We start from the raw sequence: 20389 nt of genomic DNA on the forward strand, positions 1-20389 counted from the left end.
GAGTATGGAGATATGCAGGGAAATGGGATTAAAAGATTTGCTGCGATCTAAATAACAATGTCAGAACAGGCCCATTGGGACAAGTTACCGCTCTGTACCTAAATCCTTCAAGTATAAAATATGCAGACCCATATGCTTTCCATAATTGTACTTCATGTGTGGATCCAAACTACGCCCTACAATAAATAACCAACTTGCGCATATCTCTCCAATATCACAATGCTTTTAATTGCACTGCAATGTGCAAAGTTCTTTAAATGATTCTTAGTGTTAATCATAATCCTTTATTTACCATGACTGCTTTACAGTCTTTCTTTCTCTTTCTCTTCAGTTGTGCGAGGAGTTGTGGAGTTTTAGTGGGGTTTGTTTATTTGAAATCGCTCACTTGCCAAATTGTTGAGACCAGGAAAGTGATTCCCCTTAAGCTGGTGCTAAACCAATATGAGACTTCAATCTCCCTCAAGGTCGCTTCTTTCTGTGATGGCTCCCTCAGTACCTCCTGGCTCTGGTGTACTGAGAGAGGAACATTGAGCTCAAAACCAACAGGTAAAGAAATTGTTTTTCCCACTTACAAAATGATTTTATGTAACGAAATGTCTTATGTTCAACTGCAATTTCCATTTGGCTTAATTTACCATCTGCAAAACAATTTATGTTTACATAATGTCAGGAGGAAGTCTCTAAAAAGTGTTTTTACACAGCTGGCTGGGCATCTAACCCAAGGGAGTAGTTGAAAGAAGGAGAATTGTATACAGTAAACCCCTTCTAGGTAGCTGGAATTTGAAACTGGGCCAACAACACAACCAAATTTAAAAAGAAATTTTACGGGCTAACCCTATCCTGAATTATGATTAACCAGCACGTACTGTAATAATAATCCTTGCATTTGATATAGCGGTTATTGTGTCTTAAAGTGCTTCAGAGTCTACTGTAAAGTTAATTGACTATGTTTTTTGGGTGAAACATGACAGCCAATTGCGCACAGAGGTGTCGCACAAACAGTCATGGATTAAGTGATCAAATGTTTTTTCAGTAACAAACTTCCTGCCTTATCATTTTACTCATTTTTCTATTGTAACGTTTTCCAATAGTTTGTGAACTAAGTCAGTAAACAGATACGAGAGTGCAGATCTCTAATCAGTGCGTCTGTTTTACTTTTCTTTTTATTTGCTCAGCCAGGTTTCTGACATTTCCTTAAGAGTATCCAAACCAAACTAAGAATTCCCTGCCTCCCACCTACACATGGAAATTCCAAAGATAGATTGTTGGAATGGAATGCGCTCTCTCCCCCTGGAGGGAGGAATCCTGCTTAGCTATTTCAACAACAACAACTTGCACTTATATAGCGCCCTGCATGCAGGGTAGCGTCTCAGAGTGCTTAACAGTGGCGGAGCCTGACTGAGCAGGGGGGAGGGGGGAGGTAGCCGTCAGCACAGTCGAAGAGGAAAGTTTTCAGGCGGGACGAGAGAGGGGCAAGGTGGAGGGATTGAGGGAGAGTGTTCCAGAGTTTTGGGGTGCAGTGGCTGAAAGCCCGACCTGGTGGTGGGGCGGAGAGTGTGAGGGACGAGTAGGAGGCTGGTACCGGTTGAGCGGAGGTAGTGGATTGGAGAGTAAGGAGGTCGAAGAGGTAGGGAGGTGCCAGGGAGTGAATAGATTTGAACATGAGCCAGTGGAGCCTGGGCCAAAACTGGTGAGATGTGGGTACGGAGTTTGGTCCGGGTCAGTGTGTGGACAGTAGAGTTCTGAATGAGCTGGATCTTTTGAATGGTGTAGCTGGGGAGACCGGTGAGCAGTGCATTGGAGTAATCCAAGCGGGAGGTGACAAACACATGCACGAGGGTTTCGTCTGCTTTTGGGGTAAGATACGGTCGGAGATGGGCAATGTGATGGAGGTGGAAGAAGGCGGTCCTGGTCAGGGACCGGATGTGGGGGAGGAAGGACAGCTGAGGGTCAAACCGGACACCTAGGTTGCGCACTGGTTCAGTGTGTCTTAGGGAGAGTCCAGGGTGGTTGAGGAGTTCAGATCCGCAGAATTGAAGACATTGACGGGAGCCAAGGAGTATGGCTTCCATCTTGTCCATATTCAGCTGCAGGAAGTTTGCACTCATCCAGGCCACCCACTCATGTCTGCCAGACAAGCTGATAGAACATCGGTGGACCTGGAGTTGGTACTGGAGGAGGAAAGTAGATTTATGCGTCATCCGCATACATGTGGAGGTTTACCCCGTGTCTGCAGATGACATCACCTCGTGGGAGCATACAGATAAGGAAAAGAAGAGGGCCAAGGATGGAGCCCTGGGGTACCCGCAGGTGACTGGGCGGGGGTGGGAGGAGAAACCATTTGTTGAGATGAAATGGAGGCAGTTGGTTAAGTAGGACTCGAAAATGCGAGTGCGGTCTCACTAAGGTAGATGGAGGAGGATGGCATGGTTGAGACTGTGTGGAACACGACAGAGATCCAGGAGGACGAGGAGGCAGAGGGAGCTCTGGTCACAGATAGAGAGAACGTTGTTTGTGACTTTGACCAGCGCTGTCTGTGCTGTGGGCAACAACAGCAAAATTACATTTGTGTGGTGCCTTTCAGATGTGGGGGAGGAAGAGCTCAACGTACACAAAACTGAGGCCCTCCTGATTGGCTCGGGTCAGCGCCTCCGCACCTCAGGCGCTGACAACATCAGCATCCAAGGCTGCACTCTCCACCTCTCAAAGCCGGTCAGGAACCTCGGGGTTCTGTTCGACCCTGAGCTGTCCTTGCTCCCTCATATCCGCACCACAACTGGCACCGCCTTCCATCACCTCCAGAATATCGCCAGACTATGGCACTACCTCACCCCTCACGCTGCTGAAACTCTGGTCCACGCCTTTATCACCTCAAGGCTGGACTATGGGAACTCTCTCCTCGCCGGCCTTCCCGCCACCTCCCTCCACACTGCAGGTCATTCAGAACTCTGCAGCTCGTGTACTGTCCCCCACCAGACACCGCGACCACATCACCCCCACCCTCGCTCGCCTCCACTGGCTCCCCATCCCCCAGAGGATCGAATTCAAGATCCTCATCCTCACCTATAAGGCCATTCACGGCCTCGCTCCCTCCTACCTCTCCGAGTCTTGAAGAATGCAAGGGAGGGGGCGAGGTGGAGGGACTGCGGGATGTAGTTCCAGAGGGTGGGGGCAGAGTGGCAGAAGGCCCGCCCACCAATGGTGAGGCAGAGGACGTGAAGCAGGCCGGAACCCGCTGAGCGGATGAAGTGGGCAGGATGGTAGGGGGTTAGGAGGTCATAGAGGTAGGATGGAGCAAGGCCATGGAGGGCTTTGAAGGTGAGGACCAAGATCTTGAACTGCATGCTTTGTGTGATGGGAAGCCAGTGGAGTCGGGCGAGGATAGGGGGTGATAGGGTCACAGAGCCTGGTGTGGGAATGGACACGGGCTACAGAGTTCTGGATGATCTGCAGCCTATGGAGGGAGGATTTGGGGAGGCCGACAAAGCAAGGAGTTTGCATAGTCGAGCCTCGATTTTATGAATGCAGGTATGAGAGTTTCGGTGGTCTGCAGTGTGAGACAATGGCGGAACCGGGCGATGTTGTAGAGATGGGGGGAGGCAGAGTGGGTCATGGCACCGATGTGGGGTGGAAAGGATAGTTGAGGGTCAAACAAGGCACCAATGTTCCGGACTTGCTTAGTAAGTGGAGTGTGCAACCATGGGTGGTGATGCTGTCAGCGCTTGAGGTGTGGGTATCATCCACATAGATGTGGAAGTTGACCCCATGTCTGCGGATGATGTCACCAAGAGGGAGCATATAGATGTTGAAGTCGAGGGCACCAAGGACAGAGCCCTGAGGAACACCACACAAGATGGTGCGGGGGCTAGAGGACAAACCGTTTGTGGGCAGAGTGAAAACCAGACTGCAGGGGCTCGAGGAGGGAGGGGGGAGAGAGAGGTGACTGAAGTTGATCTGCAACAATGCGTTCCAGGTCTTTGGCAAGGAAGCATAGGTTGAAGATGGGACGATAGTATGAGAGATTTTTTGAGGAGAGGTGTGATGACACTAGCGTAGATCTTTTGAGGAGGGGTGTGATGACACTGAATTCTGGAAACTATTAGGTGCAGGTTAGCAAGAGTCCATGCTTGGGGACCCCACAGTGTGTGTTGGGGTATTGCTGAAGTCTAACCAGCTAAAACTGTACAGCTTGCCACTGATAGTGTTTTTTTTATATACACAGTGACTTCTAAAAGCACTCAGTTTTCTCTATATTCGGCTCAACCAGGCCAACATGCTGATTCCAGGGTTGTGTGAGTGCAGCCCCTTAAGAGACCAGACTGGGCAGCTCAATGGTTGCTGTATGGGTGTACTAGGGCATAGCAGCTGCATGTCTGACTGGGTTAAATATGAAGTGCTTAGACAACAATCTGGACAACAGCGCCTTTATTGACGGCTTTTTATTCTCTTCCCAGAATCTTAACATACTCAGAGACGCATTCAAACATGGCCAGAGAATCAGCTGTCCAGAGACAGGAAATGGCAACTAAAGGTTTTGTTTAAGTTCAAGTCGACGCTTCACTTCTTATCCCTGTTTGTTTGTCGGTGGCTACAAAGCTTGAAGGGAGGGGATACAAACGGATGCATCTTTACTACACCTCCCGAGAACTCTCCTGACCTGGAAATTATTTTGTGATTTTTAAAAAAAACAGCACTAGCAAACTCTAGAGGCCACCTGAAGCAAGACTGCACGTGCTCCCAGTTTCAGGAAGCTTATGAGGGCGAGAGAGTATCAGGAGTGCACTGAACTGCAGCACCCCAGACTGAATCCCATCAGAAAGTCACACACATCCACCAATGCAGACTGGACATGCTCATTGAAAGCTTGGCTTTGGATTAAGTGCATTCCGTTGCCGTGCGTACTCCAAGAACAGACATTAAGCAGTGAATAAACCACACTGGCAGTTGTCTGCGGTAGACCCGCAGGAAAAAAGACCAGGGATTTACTAAATATTATTTTTTGCAATTTGGCATCTTTTATGTCTAATTATCCCAGCTGCTGCTAGTGTGAAGTTTCTTGCTGCGTTTGGATGAGTGAATGCAAAAGAGACAGCTTTTGGCTTGATCAAGAGCATGGGCTGAAGAGTTGAGAAATTAACTGTTGCAGATCGTGGTATTAATTTTCTAAAGAACAATTGTTGGCATATTTTAAAAGTGTACTGTTGTTATGGGTGGTACCACCCATTTTGTCTCCAGGGATATGTGAAGACGCAAAGGTGTGGAACTTTTTTTGGTTGGCTCGAAGGTACACGTTGCACAGGGCTTTTAAAACGTCTGTCACTCTCCCCTCCCCCAATCATGGCGGAGCATACTGAGCTCCTGGCCGAGCTGCCACTGGTCGGGCGAATGACGACGCATGAGAGATTGAAGCACGCGCAGAAACGACGAGGGCAACAGCTGAAAAAGTGGGCGCAGTTTGAGAAGGACGCACGTGGTAAAAAGGCCAAGGCAAGCCAGAGGAAGAGCAGCAGGCAGCAACGCAGGATACAGTTCCCTGAAAACATCCAGCTCTTGGAGGCTGCGTCTCGCAATGATGTAGAAGAAGGTAAGGATGTCTCATAGCAGTTCATTAGGCTTAGCACCCCAGAGTGGTTATAGGAGACCTGTAGCTCAGTGGTTAGAGCACTCTCCTCGCAAACGAGAGACCTGGGTTCGGTTCTCGGCAGGGCGAAATCTTAGGCAAGTTTCCTTACTCCACACGCCTGATAATAATCCCTCAAGAAAAAGAACAATAATAAAATTGGTCACTTCAATCCACAACTTTTTTGTGGGACACTGCTGTGCGCAATTGACTGCCGCGTTTCGCCCGCAAATATACAGTTGCTACACTTTACAGTATATTCTCTGAAGTGCTTCGAGGTGTCTAGAAGATGTGAAAAGCTCTATATCAAATGCAAGGGTTATAATATTTATTAATACAAAAGGTCCTTCAGTCCATCATGTTAGTACTGCAATTTGCTTCCCCACCAGAGGTCTCTACTCTAATCTTATTCCTTTGCTCTACGTCCATTGCATTAATGCAATGCAAGCATATCTGTACTGGAGCTCGCTCCCCCACATGAGCTTTCTAGTATAATCCCATTCCTTTGCTCTTTCCCCATTATGGGTGCTAACTCCCCACTGGAGCTGTCTAGTCCAATCCTGTGGCTCTTATATGTGCTGTTTCACGATTTACAGAATATAAAGGTATAAGGTACATACAGTATAACTTATTCTCAGTGTACTGGAGGAAGGGAGATTGTGTTCAGTTGACTTTGATTTTATTACCCCTCCCCTTCGTGAAACGGCCCTGAGAAAACTGACTGTGTCTGAGCATGTAGGCTCCAGCTCACTTGGTTACTGATGAGCCATTCTTGTCTTGCAGTTCAGCAATTGTTAAAGAATGGAATAGCCCCGGACTTGTACAATGAGGACGGTTTGACTGCACTGCATCAGGTTAGTTTTGTTCCATTACCTGGTATGCTCACAAATGTGTTATGTCTGGACGGCAACTCAATATCAACCTGTCCACTCCCTCCACTTAGTAGACTCAGGCCTACTCAATGCTCCTGCCTGGCACACCCCATTAACGGGGGTCAGGCCACCAGCATCTCTGCTCCCACCCTTTGGAACTCTATCCCACAGTCCCTTCGCCTCTCTCCCTCGCCTCCTTCAAAACCTGTCTCAAGAACCCCCTCTTCGACCACGACTTCGGTCACTCTCCTACCCTTACCCTCCCTGCCTTCCACCCGTCCTGATCCCAACCCCTAGCTCGGGTCCAAATCCTTGACTGCCCAGCTCCTTGGGATGTTCACCTGATGTGAAAGGTGCTATAGAAATAACAATAATTTGCTGTTGATAGGGCTGTCAATCTGCCTTGTGAATCCATCCATTGGTGAATAACACCCTCACTGCCATCCTCAGTCTCCAAATGATGTCACACATTCCAGTGTGCAGGGCAGCACTTCCCATCGGTTCGAGACATTCAAGTACTTTTCCTTTACTGTGATCAGCCAAAGCCCCAAATATCTTACAATATCTTACATTGTTAGCCTTGAGAGTATCGCATAAAAATTACAAGAATGTGCATAATAATAATCCTTGCATTTGATATAGCGCCTTATCACGTCTTTGCGACGTCTCAAAGCGCCTCACAGAATATACTGTAAAGTGAATTAACTGTATACTTTGTGGGCAGAACCTTGCAAAGTTCTTAGCTTTATTTTGGAAGCCAGTTTTCTGCACTTATTGTTGAAATGTTTGAACCACCAGCTGCAGTGGTTTCTATCTTTATGTACGTTCCTTTTTTCATTCGGTTGCTTATTGCTGATAGCACTGAATACAAGGGTCTGGGCGGCCTATTTAGACCCATTCATGCATTGCCTGCTCAGAAACCGAAAGCTTACTTTGCTTTTCCCTTCCCCTCCCCCCATCGCTAAAGGAGGATAAAGATCCTACACACTATTAAAAACAGAAGGTATCCTGCCCATCAATCCACTAGATTAATTTGTCATGGACCTCACACTGTTTTGTGTGGGGGAAGAGGTGGGATCTACTGTGGAAAAAATGGCTGCTACTTATACCTACAAAAACAGTACTAACTACTCACAGTAATTACTGTAAAGTGCTTTGAGACATTTCAATGTGATAAGGGGGTATAACAGTTCTTTCTTGGGACGTCCAGCGCCATGGGACGTCCTCCTGCCGTGACAGGCGATCTACAAATATTTTTTGTCTTTGTTGCAGTGCTGTATTGATGACTACAAGGAGATTGTGAAGCTGCTTCTGGCAGAAGGAGCGGACGTGAATGCATGTGACAGTGAACTGTGGACACCACTACATGCTGCCTCCACCTGTGGACACTTACACCTGGTGGAAGAGCTGATCAAACAGTTACGTACCCCTCCCCAACCTATTCCTGGACCAGCCTCCTGCCTCTGGTTACTCCTCAAGATCCTCATTCGTTATTATATTAAACACAAGCTTATTATTTATTTTAACCACTCTTAGGTTCAGAAGATTCTGAATGAACTTGGGTTCATTCTGATTCAACGTAGTATTGTGATGTCCTGCATTGATAAAGCTTTGAAGGACATGTTAAACTGAGGTCCCATCTGCCTGTTCAGGTGGATGTTAAAGATCCCATGGCACTATTTGAAAAGAGAAGGGAATCTCGTCAATAAAATCCCCCCCAATCATTCAATCATTCACTTTATGACTGCTTTTGCTGACTGCAAAATTAGTCTTTGTCCATCGCTCCTCTCTTTATCCATCTCATTGCCTACCTGCCTCTCTTTAACCCTCCCTCCTTCCACCCACCCCTTACCAAACTCTGTTGTCTGTGTATGAGGGGACAGTGGGTATGTGGCTTGTGAGCGCTCGCTCTCTATCTCGGTTTGCCAGTCTGTGTGAGGTGGCTGATTAGTGGGCAGAAACTAACAGCTCGAGTTCTGATGACGTGTCTGGTTACAGGGGTGCAAACCTGCTAGCAGTGAACGCTGATGGAAACATGCCCTATGACCTATGCGAGGATGATGTCACCCTCGACTACATCGAGAACGCGATGGCAGAACAAGGTAACCGAGCGAGCGGGATTGAGAGATCCTGTAATGAGGAGAATCTTTCAGATTGTCTGGAGGACCTTAGTGTTCTCTGTGGCGGGCCTGCCTCTGCAGGGGGAGTGGGGGGGAGGAGTTGCAGCAGGACAATATTAGGCACTGAGCACGCTGTTTGTCATGCTTTCTTAATATTCTTTTCAGGCATCACCCAGGAAAAAATTGACAACTCGCGTGAGGCCACAGAAAGATGGATGATTGAGGACGTCAGAAAGCTGGTGGAGTCGGGAGCTGATATAAACGGCCAGGACGGCCAGGGCATGTCATTGGTAGGGACTTTCTACAACTTCTCATTTACTCTGCTTTCTACTTAAATCTCCTCAGTAAAGGGCAAGGTGATATTTCTAACAGCCACATTCAGTCCTCCTATTGTTGTTCGATCTGCCTACTCCCCAACCCACTACTCGCTGCCTCCACTTGACTGGGTCTGGTTTCCTGTGCTCTCCATTCCACCATCAGTACCTGCGCTTTTGGCCACTCCCAAAACTATAACCCACATGAAACCGACCACCTACTCCCTCGACCCCATCCCTACCCCTCTCTTACCTCCCAGCTCCACCTCCTTGCTCCTCTACTCACAGGCATCATAAACCTCTCCTTGTCCACTGGTATCTTTCCCACCCCTTTAAAAACGGCCGTCATCACTCCTATCCTTAAAATAATAAAAAAAATCCTCCCTGGACACATTCCTTCTCTCAAACTACTGCCCCATCTCCAACCTCCCTTTCCTCTCCAAGGGCCTGGAATGAGTCGTTTCTTTCCAGCTTCGCTCCTTCCTCTCCCGCAACTCCCTTCACGAACCCCTCCAATTGGGATTTCGAGCCGCCCACAGCACAGAAATAGCCCTGATCAAAGTGACAAATGACGTTCTGTCCATCTGTAACCAGGCCTCCCTTGTCCTTGACCTTTCTGCTGCCTTTGACACCATTGACCACTCTATCCTCATCCACCGCTGATCCTCTCAACTCAAGCTTCATGGCTCTGTCCTTGAATGGTTCAGATGATACCTCTCAAACTGCTTCCACTTCATCTCCACAAACGGTTTCTCCTCTAGCCCCTGCACCGTCTCGTGTGGCATTCCTCAGGGCTCTGTCCTTGATCTCCTCCTCTTCAATATCTATATGCTCCCTCTTGGTGACATCATCCGCAGACATGGGGTCAACTTCCATATGTATACGGATGACACCCAACTCTACCTCTCTGCTTCCACCTTTGACTCCAGGACCACTGCTGTCCTGACAGAATGACTGTCAGACATCAAGTCCTGGAAGAGAGCTAACTTTCTTCAGTTGAACGTCAACCAGACCGAGGCCCTCCAGATTGGCAACACGTCAGCGCCTCCACAACTCAGGAGGAAAGCATTACCATCCATGGATGCACACTTCACCTTACTAAGCCAGTCTGGAACCTTGGCGTCTTGTTTGACCCTCTTGTTTATCCTTTCTACCCCACATCGGTAGCGTGATCCGCAATGCCTTCCCCCACCTCTGCAACATTGGCTCTGCCACTGTCTCACACTGTAGGCCGCTGAAATCCTCATATGCGCATTCTGTGCAAATTTCTTGCTTGTTGGCCTTCCGAACTCCTACCTCCATAGGCTGCAGATCATCCAGAACTCTGCAGCCCGTGTCCTCTCCCACACCAGGCTCTGTGATCCTATTACCCCCATCCTTGCCCAACTCCACTGGTTTCCCATCACTCAGAGGATACAGTTCAAGATCCTGGTCCTCACCTTCAAAGCCCTTCATGACCTTGCTATCCCCTCCTTCTGCGACCTCCTAGCCCCCCTACCAATCCTTCCCGCTCCCTCCACTCAGCGGTCTCCGGCCTGCTCCAGGTCCCCCGCCTCGCCCGCCCCACCATTGGCGGGCGGCCTTCTTCCACTCTGCCCCCACCCTCTGGAACTCCATCCCATAGTCCCTCCGCCTCGTCCCTCCCTTGCCTCTTTCAAGACCCATCTCAAGACCCTCCTCTTCGACTATGCTTTTGATCACCCTACTTTCCCACTCCTGCCCTCCACCCTCCCCAATCCCGACCCCCAGTTTGGGTCCGAAACACTGACTGTCCAGCGCCTTGGGACGACCTGTGAAAGGCGCTCTACAAATGTAATTTTGTTGTTGTCATTCCACCATAAATAATTATAATATACCTCCTCAGTTGATATTTCTGACAGCCACATTCATTTCTCCTATTGTATACTCTCCAACCAACTACTCGTTGCCTCCACTTGACTGGATCTGGCCTCCTGCTTGTCTCCTGTGCCCTCCGTTCCACCACTGGTGCCCACGCTTTTGGCCACTATGTCCTGAAATTCTGGAACACTCTTCCTCAATCCCTCCACCTTGCCCCCTTCTTCCCCATCTCCGCCACTGTCAAGCACTTTGGAAAGCTACCCTGTGTGAGGGCCGCTATATAAATGTAAGTTGTTATTGTTACTTAGCTGTACGCTGCCAGTTACAGGCAGGAATCTCACTTTCCAAAAGATTACCTACATGTATCTTAACAGTTTACAGGGATACACTTCTCTCACTACCTATCCATCTGCTCAGAACAATTCCTTCCATGTATTTAGCAAAGTAACAGATTCAGGCAGGAGTAGATCATCGCTCAGCGTGGATACAGTGGGGAAAGAGCAGAGAATAGGATTAGAGTAGAGAGCAGTGCGAGAGAGAGCACCAGCACAGACATGATTGGGAGAGAGCAGGGAATGGGGTTTATAGTCAAGAGCTTCAGTGGGGAAGTGAATACCAGCACAGGATGTGGAAAGATCAGGAAATCTGATAACAACAACAAATTGCACTTATATGGCGCCCTTCATGTGGGGTAGTGTCCCAGAGAGCTTGACAATGCCAGAGTCTGACGCTGAGCCAGGGGGAGAGGGCGGGGGGAGGTGACCGTAAGCATGATCAAAAAGGAAGGTCTTCAGGCGGGATTTGAAAGTGGAGAGGGAGGGGCAAGGTGGAGGGACCTAGAGAGAAAATTCCAGAGTTTCCGTGCGTAGTGGCTGAAGGCGAGGCCACCGATGGTGGAGGGGACGAGGGACAAACAGGCCGGAGCCAGCCGGGGGATAGAGTGGGGGGGGTAAGTATTTGGAGGAGTAGGGAGGTGCGAGGTATAAAGGGGTTTGAAACCGAGTGAGCGGATCTTGAAATCGATCTGCTCGGTAATTGGGAGCCAGTGGAGTCTGGCAAGGACTGGTGTGATCGGGGTACAGAGTTTTGTGCAGGTGAATATCCGTGCGGCGGAGTTTTGGATTAGAGTGGAGAGCCCCAGTTGGGGGAGGGGTGAACACCAGCGCAGTGTGGGAAAAAGATCAGGTGAATAGGAATCGAATAGAGAGCTCAAGTGAGGAGTGAGCACCAGTACAAGATTGAAGAGCTGCTTTTAATGCAGTTATACCTATAGTTCTGTTACACTGCCGTTGATTTGTTTCAGTTATATGAGCTCTTTCTCTTATCCTCAGCTTCACATCACTGCAGCAAACGGCTACATCGAGGCTGCGGAGCTGCTCCTCACACACAGAGCCCGTGTGGATCTTAAGGACTGTGACGGCTGGGAACCACTGCATGCTGCGGCCTGTTGGGGGCAGGTCAGTGTAATCCAGGGACAGGTACAGACAGAGGCACCACTGGCTACCATGTTACTCACTCTCCAATCAAAGGAAACCCGTATAGGTGCCCCTTTCTGGAGCTGAAAATATATTTGTGCACAATTGTTAACAGGAAAAAAAGATGTCCCTCAATATTTATCATCTCCAGCTTTGAAGCGTTCTTTCTTGCTGTTCATTGTTCCTGTTCACTGGCACAGTGCTGGGTATACGCGTGTTATATAGAGGTTGTGCATTGTCGGAGGTGCCAAACTAAGGTCCCGTCTGCCTGTTCAGGTGGATCCCATGGCACTATGTGATAAGTTAATGGAGATTCTCTCTCCCGTATCCTGGCCAACAATCTCCCAAATAAAATCAGTGACTCATTCCATGGCTGTTTGTGGGACATTGCTGTGTGCAACTGACTGCCGTGTTTTGTCCACAAAATACAATCAATCCACTTTACAGTATATCCTGTGAAGCGCTTTGACACGTCTCAATAATGTGATAAGGCACTATATCAAATGCGGGGATGATTGTCTCCAGCTTCCAAGCATTCTTTCTTCCTGTTCATTATTGTTTACAGTGTAGTTATTGATCACAGCCTAGCATCTGAGTTCCAGTTTGAGGGTACTGCAGTAATTAGTACAGATAATCATATAGACAGGCACTGGCTAGGGGACATTGCTGAGCCTGGCAGTGTAAAGAAGTAAAGACCACTGGTTGAGAGAAGTTACTGAACCCAGTAATTTCAGGAAACCGGAGTCATAGTAGAGCTACAGTCAGTAAAACAGGGTGTAAGCTGGAAAGAGTTGCTGAGATTGAATGTATATTAACCTCTTGGGTTTTGCTGGAATTGTTCTGCATGAACCTGGCCCTCATATCTTGCGTTAGGTCATCTCGCGTCTGGTGTTGTACAGGTTTTGTTCTCTAAGGCTCAGCATTTCTTTGATGGACTGACTGTCTGTGACTGTGCAACGCCTCACCCGTGTCGTGCTGAATTGTTCTCTTGTTTTCAGGTTATCATGGTGGAGTTGCTGGTGGGGAATGGAGCCAGTCTAAATGCCAAGTCCTTCCTCGATGAGACTCCATTAGGTACGATTGGAATCACGCAACGCTTTCTCATTTCAGCTTTCTTGGTCACTCTAACCCCCACACACTCACACTCCTATTTGCTCATTCTGTGAATCTTTCTCACTCTCACATAGGTGTACTGGCAGTGCTGCTCTACACTCAGCCATCAGATCAGCCACAGTATATCTGGGCTATCATTAGAACAGTAGAGTGTGTGTCAGTGCGATGACTACAGCTTGTAAGGAGCATTGAAAGCCAAATGTACTGACTGTTTTGATAGCTCAAAGCGGCAGCCATTGTGTGTGCATCAAGTTCTACAAACAACTGCATAAGTTAGCGACTAGGGGAACTAAAAGAGAATTTAGGAGGAATTACTTGTGGAACACACTGCCCAAAGCTTTGGTTCAATCATTTAGTGTTAATGCATTTGACAGTAGCCTTCACATGAGGGAGAGGGGAATCGAACAGTATGGGAGGTAGTAAGGAATTTGGGAAGCCTAATCATGAATTGATTAGGCCAGAGGCCTGTTTCGGTGCTGTACATTCTTTGCAGGTCAGAGAGGTAGGGAGGTGTGAGCGAGTGAAGGGATTTACATGTGACAGTGAGGACCTCGAAGTTGATGTGTTTGGAAACGGAGCCTGGTGAGGATTAGGCTGATAGGCGTTGTTGGCTTTGGTGCGGATAAGGATACAGGCAGCAGGGTTTTGGATTAGCTGAACCTTGTGGATGGTGAAACTGGTAAGGAATGCATTTGAGAAGTCAAGGCAGGAGATGATAATAGTATAGATGCCCTCAGGAATGTATAGGGTAGCATTTGGTGTGAGATAGAGGCGGAGGCGGGCAGTGTGGTGGAAGTGAAGGAAAGCAGTCTTGGGTCAGGGACTCAATTTGAGGCAAGAAGGACAGCTGAGGATCGAACCGGATGCCAAGTTTGTACACTGACTTGCTTAGTTTGATAGATAGGCTAGGAAGGTCAGGATACTTTAATGGGAGCTGAGGAGGATGGCTTCGATCTTGTCCATATTGAGCTGTAGAAAGTTATAATAATAATAATCCTTGCATTTGATATAGCGCCTTATCACGTCTTTGAGACATCTCAACAACAACAACAACAAGATTCCATTTATAGAGCGCCTTTCACGTCAGGAGGACGTCCCAAGGCGCTGCACAGTAGGTGACCCGAGCAGGGGGGAAATGGTCAGAGAGGGGGGGGGTGGGGGGGGGGGGGGGGGGGGGGGGGGGGGGGGGGGGGGGGGGGGGAGGGGGGGGGGGGAAGAGAGTCGAGAGGAGCTGAAGGCTCGGTCAAAGAGACCGTGTCAAAGCGGAGCTGAAGGCTCGGTCAAAGAGACCGTGTCAAAGCGCTTCAGAGAATATACTGTAAAGTGAATTGAAGTTGGTGCTCATCCAGACCTTGATGTCTGACAGGCAGGTAGATAGATTGTGACTGGAGGAAGGAACGTAGATTTGGGCATCATCAACATAGTGAGTTAACTTTCATTTCTCAGAAGTAGTATTTAGATGAGAAAAAGGAGAAGGTCGAGGATGGAACCCTGGAGTACAGTCCAGACGACTCTAAAGAACAGGAGGAGACAAAGTAGAGGTGGTGGGTCAAGTAAGACGGGAACCTCTGAGGTGGATGAGGGAGGAGAGTTGGTTGAGGAGAATGAAATGGGCCACAGTGTCAAAAGCAGCAGAGACATCGAGGAAGACGAGGAGGCACAGAGAGTGCTGGTCACAGAGAGATAGAGGACATTGTGGTGACTTTGATGAAGATTGTCTCAGTGTTGTGGGCAGGGAAGGACCCGGGAGGAGCAGAGGGAATGTTGGGAAATGTGGGAGTGAAGTTGGGTGGACCATGAATCGACCATTTATGGTGGAAGTGTTTGCCCCCCGAGCTGAGCTGAATAGTTCTTGTATTGCGACTGCCTTTCGGTTACAGATGTGTGCGGGGACGAGGAGGTACGGGCCAAGATGCTGGACCTGAAACACAAACACGATGCTATCGTCAAACTGCACGACAAGCACAAGACAGCTCTGCAGCGGCGCACATCTAGCACAGGGAGCAGAGGGTGAGTGTATCCTCAACCCCCTCCCACTCAGCCTCCCTCCAATTCAGTGTCCCCTCCCATCCCTCTTTCCAATTTGTGAGATGATATCGTGGGATACAGTGTATAGTTTGGGGTGTGATGTGTACATGAGACTGCCAGGATGGTGGAAGGGGAACTGGAGATGATTGTTGTGTCTCACAGCTCCACTGCTTGAATCACAGACACCTCTGGGCAGCCATGCATGCATACAGAGGAAGAGAGACTTGTGGTGCAAAACTCTGCCGCCCGCATTCTCACCCGCACGAAACCCCGCTCCCCGATCACCCCAGTCCTGGCCAGACTGCACTGGCTGCCTATCCCAGAGAGAATCGATTTCAAGATCCTCACTCTTGTATTCAAGTCCCTGCACTGCTCTGCACCCCCCGACCTGTCTGAACTCCGCTCTCCTCAAAACAGTACCCGTTGCCTTCGTTCCACTGGGTCTGGCCTCCTCGTCCCCTGAGTCCTCCGTTCCACCCTCGGCGGCTGTGCCTTCAGCCACTATGCCCCGAGGCTCTGGAACTGCAATCCTCACTCCCTTCGTCACGCTCCCTCTCTTCCCATTTTCAGGTCTCTGCTGAAGACCTTTCTTTTCGGTCATCTCCCCCCCCCCCCCCCGGCTCAGTCCCGGGATCCATTACTGTAAAGTGCTCTGAATCGCCGTCTGGGCATGGAGGGCGCTATATAAATCCAAGTTGTTGTTGTTGCACCCATGCTCTGGGATGCTACCATGTATGAGGGGCACGAGATAAATAATAATAATAATAATAATAATAATAATCCTTGCATTTGACATAGCGCTCTTCACGTCGGGAGGATGTCCCAAAGCGCTTCACAGAACACACTGTAAAGTGAATTGACTGTATATTTGTAGGCGAACGCTGCAGCCAATTGCGCACAGCAATGTCCCACAAACAGTCGTAGATTGAAAATGACCAATTCATTATTGTTTTTGGTTTTGGAGGGATTATTATTAGGCTCTGTGTGGAGTAAGGAAACTTGCCCAAGGTTTCGCCCTCTGCCTGGAATTGAACTCAGGTCTCTCACTTGCAATGCGAGTGCTCTAACCACTGAGCTACAGGATTTCACAAATGCACACTCACACAGGCAAAGAGAAACTGACACAGGCATTCCAGAGAGAGTTGGCTACATACATAAAGTCAAAAGAGAAAGCGCACACATACAGGTTTCATACCTACACTGGGTTTGGTCCCAGTCTGCAAATATCCATCATGCTGCTCTATTTGATGGTTTGATGGAGTCTTGGGCATAAAACAGCTGTTTTTTCGGTCCACAGGAAGGTGGTGCGGAGGGTCAGCGTGAATGAACGGAATAACATGTACCGGAAAGAGCAGGAGAAGGAGGCCATTGTATGGCAGCAGGCCGGCAACAGGGAGAGCGATCCGGAGCTCCAGGATGAGGAGGACGAGGACAGGCAGACGGACTCTGAGCTTCAACAGTATGGAGTGGTATGTACAGCAAAACGGTTGTTTCCGAGCAGGGAATAATAAGGTCCTGGAGCACTTATAGTGGCGGAGTCTGACCCCGAGGGAGGGGGAAAGGTGACCGTAAGCACAATCAAAGAGGAAGGTCTTTAGGCAGGACTTGAAAGTGGGGAGGGAGGGGGTAACATGAAAGGATTGAGGGAGAGAGTTTTGGGACGTTGTGGCTGAAGGCACGACCACCAATGGTGGAGCGAAGGGGACGAGGGACGAACAGGAGGCTGTTAGATATTTGAAGAAAAGCACACGAGTTTGGGAAAAGAGCAGGGAATGGGATTAGACTAGAGAGCTCCAGTGGGGGAGCGAGCACCAGCACAGACAGAATGGGGGAATGCTATTGTAAATTATTTCTCTTCAGAAAGCATTACCTGAAGCTGGTGAACCACAGGAGCAGAAAGCAGACAGCGCCATGTGTGGTAATGGCTCTGCTCTCCCAGCATCACGACTGGACAGGAGCGCGTCCTACCAAAGGGCCACCAGGGAGGAGCCAGCCTCAGACCTGAACAAGGAGAAGTGCCACCACACACTGGCCGACCTGAAGCGGCAGCGGGCCGCGGCCAAGCTGCACAACAAGCACCCCAGCGGGGAGGAGTATCCGGTCAGCTCCAGCCAGGAGTACCCGGTCAACTCCGACCCGGTCGACGGGCCTTCACAACCAGAGGGTGGCCTGACCGACACGACCGGGGACACCCCTGAGCCCAACTCGGTGTACTTCACTAGTGCCAGTGGAGACCCTCCACTCATCAAATTCAAGGCCCCTGTGGAGGAGGCCCCGAGTGAGAAGTCTCGGCGCTGCTGCAGACTGATGTGAGTCAGGAGCAGACACTGTGCCCCTCAGCACGGGACACTGTCTGTCCTCGGCTCGTGATTTTATTTTCTGCTTCGTACTTGGGAGCAAGGAACATTCCAGTCTTAGGCAGGAAACGGTGCCTTGTTTGAACTCTGTCGAAGATGAGCTCCCTCCCCACCACCCACCTCCCAAACACTAACTGCCTGGAAGCAAGGTGTGGGCGCTTGAAACGTTACACTCCGATGGATTGCTAGACCAATCAGTCACTGCACAGATCAAACCGTCACTCTGAACAGACGCACAGCACTCCATTTTAAGTTGCAGACCTCAGGGAGCCACCACAAGGGGCACTGTTCACTCACGATTTATTCTACCTAGTTGCCCATGTCACCCTCAGGCACACAGACAGTGCTGACAGCTTGAAGATGGCTTAGTAAAAGTGCACAGCCACGTCTTGTCATCCAGTCTGTTGGTCATTCCTTTCTTGGAACGAAAGGTTTCCAAACAGGACGTGTTTCTCCTGCATGGGGATGGAATAGGGCCGAGCAGTCAAGTTACTGAGAAACCTGTGCTGTGTCTGTCCTGGGAATGCTGGACAGACAGTGTGGAGGGAGCTTTCCTCTGTCTCAGCTGTGTGGGACATGACAGAGAGTGATGACCTTGGTCACTGGATATGAGCTTGGTTCCTGCCTACACCAGCTTGGGGAGAGCAACCTTTTCTCTCCTCCCCCCCCCCCCCCCCCCCCTCTCTCTTTCAATCTCTATCTCTGCAAGTTATGGACTCCCTGAGTAAGATGAGCTCCCAGTGCGAAACAGTCTGTCAGGGACATGTTTGCATTTTGTAAAATGTCACTGTACAAATGTTGATCCAAGTTTGGAATTAGGTGCATTATTGAGGCAATGTGACGGCTCTGTCTTGCCCCAGGCTACAACTGACCTGGAAGTGCTGGACAGACAGTGTAGAGGGAGCTTTACTCTCTCTAACCTGTGCTCTGGCTGTCCTGGGAGTGCTGGACTGACAGGAAGCTTTCCTCTTGTCTCAGCTGTGTGGGACCTGACTGGGAGAAGTGATGACATTCACTGTAAATGAATGGAAAGGTATCCATTACCTACAATAGACGTCCTTTACTTTGATGAGCACAATGTTTTTTGTCTAAATATTTTCTAAAATAGAAAAATAAATATAATATATGCTGATACAGAATGCAAGATGTGAAAATGTTTGACGTGTACATGTTGAATTGGTCCCTTGTCAGTCAGTGCTGTTTAGGTAAGGAAACATCCTAGAGGTTGGAAAGGCAGGAATGCATTTCCTAGACCTGCCAATATCCTAAATCCTCCCATTCCAACCTCCTCTGTTCTTAAACAAGTCTGTGTCCTGGTCTCTACTTTCTGTTCTGGTAACCCGTTGCAGCTGTTGATTCCCCTCTTTGTCACCGAGTACTTCCTGTTGGCTGCCTTGACTTGCCCTTCCCACCAACACCTGCGTCTGTGAGAAACAGAAACAGGAATAGGCCATTCAGCCCCTCGAGCCTGTTCCACCGTTCTATAAGACCGTGGCTAATCTGTACCTCAAATCCAATTACTCGCCCTTGCCCCGTATCCCTTAATACCCTGACCTAACAAATAGAGTTCTATTATTGCCTTTGGGATTTCCATGTCAGCAAATGAAGCATTTGCAAGTGGACTTCAAGATGCTCAGGTGAATATGGAAAACTTAGCTTTAGTTGGGGAGTCGGTGGTAAGGGGCACAGTCGTAAGATTATTAGCAGATTCGCAAAGCTCTCCTTTGGGAGGGGGGGAGAGAGGAAGGAAGCTGAACTGGCTCCAGATGACATGCTTGGCAACAGAATGTCGTAATTAGGGTAATTCCTTTGTGGCAGTTTTGGTAGTCTGGTTCCTGAGCCGGGCAGGTCTGCAATGGTATTGACAGATGGGTTGGCCTGGCTCATTGGCAGGACCTGTAGGGGCAGACCTGGTCACTGGAGGCAGGGATTCTTCCCATTCAGCCCCTGCAAGCTAAAGTAGAGTGGTCCCAGCTAGACAGACAGTGGGAAAACTATATGGTTTCAGCAGTTACCCCAATGCACACTAAATTCCCCAAGCTTTAGCAACAATCTCTGCCTAGTACTCTCCGTAAGTAAGCAGGATGTGTTCCTCCAAGGAGAGAGTGTGCATTCTCTCCCAGCGCCTTGGCACGTCCTCCAACGTGAAAGGCGCTATACAAATGTAATTTTGTTGTTGTTGGTTGTATTTCATTCCAGATACAGGGAAATGTCTCTGTGTAGGTGGCATACATATGTAGAACTCTGGTTTGTTAAGCATGATGATGGGTTTCCACATGTATCAGCCAAGCAGCTTACCAAAAAAATAGGGCAAAGATGTCAGAAATTTATTCTCTTGAGCGGTTGTTGGGGTACGATCAACAAAATTGTTCGAACGAGAAGCAGGTTCTCTCCAGGTTCTTCAGTGACTCAGTACCGATCGAAGACTTTGCTGCTGTGTAGTTCAGCTTCCAACAGATAAACTTACTTTGGAAAATAAGACTTTTAGACAAGTAAGATGAATGCAATTTAATTTAGGAATTTACAGGACAGGAAAAGATTGTGCAGGCCATCCAGACGGTCCCATTAATCAAGCACAAATTGTGGAGTTCGTATCCTGATGTAAAAACAAGATTGACCACTGGATTGCAGTGAGCAGGAATCTTGAGGAG

At 48.9% G+C, this 20389-nt stretch overlaps 1 protein-coding gene across 1 annotated transcript; it reads left to right on the forward strand.

Moving 5' to 3' along the window:
- Window positions 1–338: 338 nt before the first annotated feature.
- On the forward strand, window positions 339–18908 carry ppp1r16a (protein phosphatase 1, regulatory subunit 16A). The gene is made up of 11 exons (XM_007895054.2): window positions 339–546; window positions 4455–5584; window positions 6404–6474; window positions 7765–7910; window positions 8491–8594; window positions 8778–8902; window positions 12097–12222; window positions 13239–13314; window positions 15234–15363; window positions 16679–16850; window positions 17242–18908. Exons 2-11 carry the CDS (start codon window positions 5338–5340, stop codon window positions 17692–17694), a joined length of 1650 nt encoding a protein of 549 aa, XP_007893245.2. The 5' UTR covers window positions 339–546; window positions 4455–5337; the 3' UTR covers window positions 17695–18908.
- The last annotated feature ends 1481 nt before the right edge of the window (window positions 18909–20389 follow it).

The sequence above is a fragment of the Callorhinchus milii genome, unplaced genomic scaffold (assembly GCF_018977255.1).
Source record: "Callorhinchus milii isolate IMCB2004 unplaced genomic scaffold, IMCB_Cmil_1.0 Scaffold2, whole genome shotgun sequence".
Taxonomy (NCBI): domain Eukaryota; kingdom Metazoa; phylum Chordata; class Chondrichthyes; order Chimaeriformes; family Callorhinchidae; genus Callorhinchus; species Callorhinchus milii.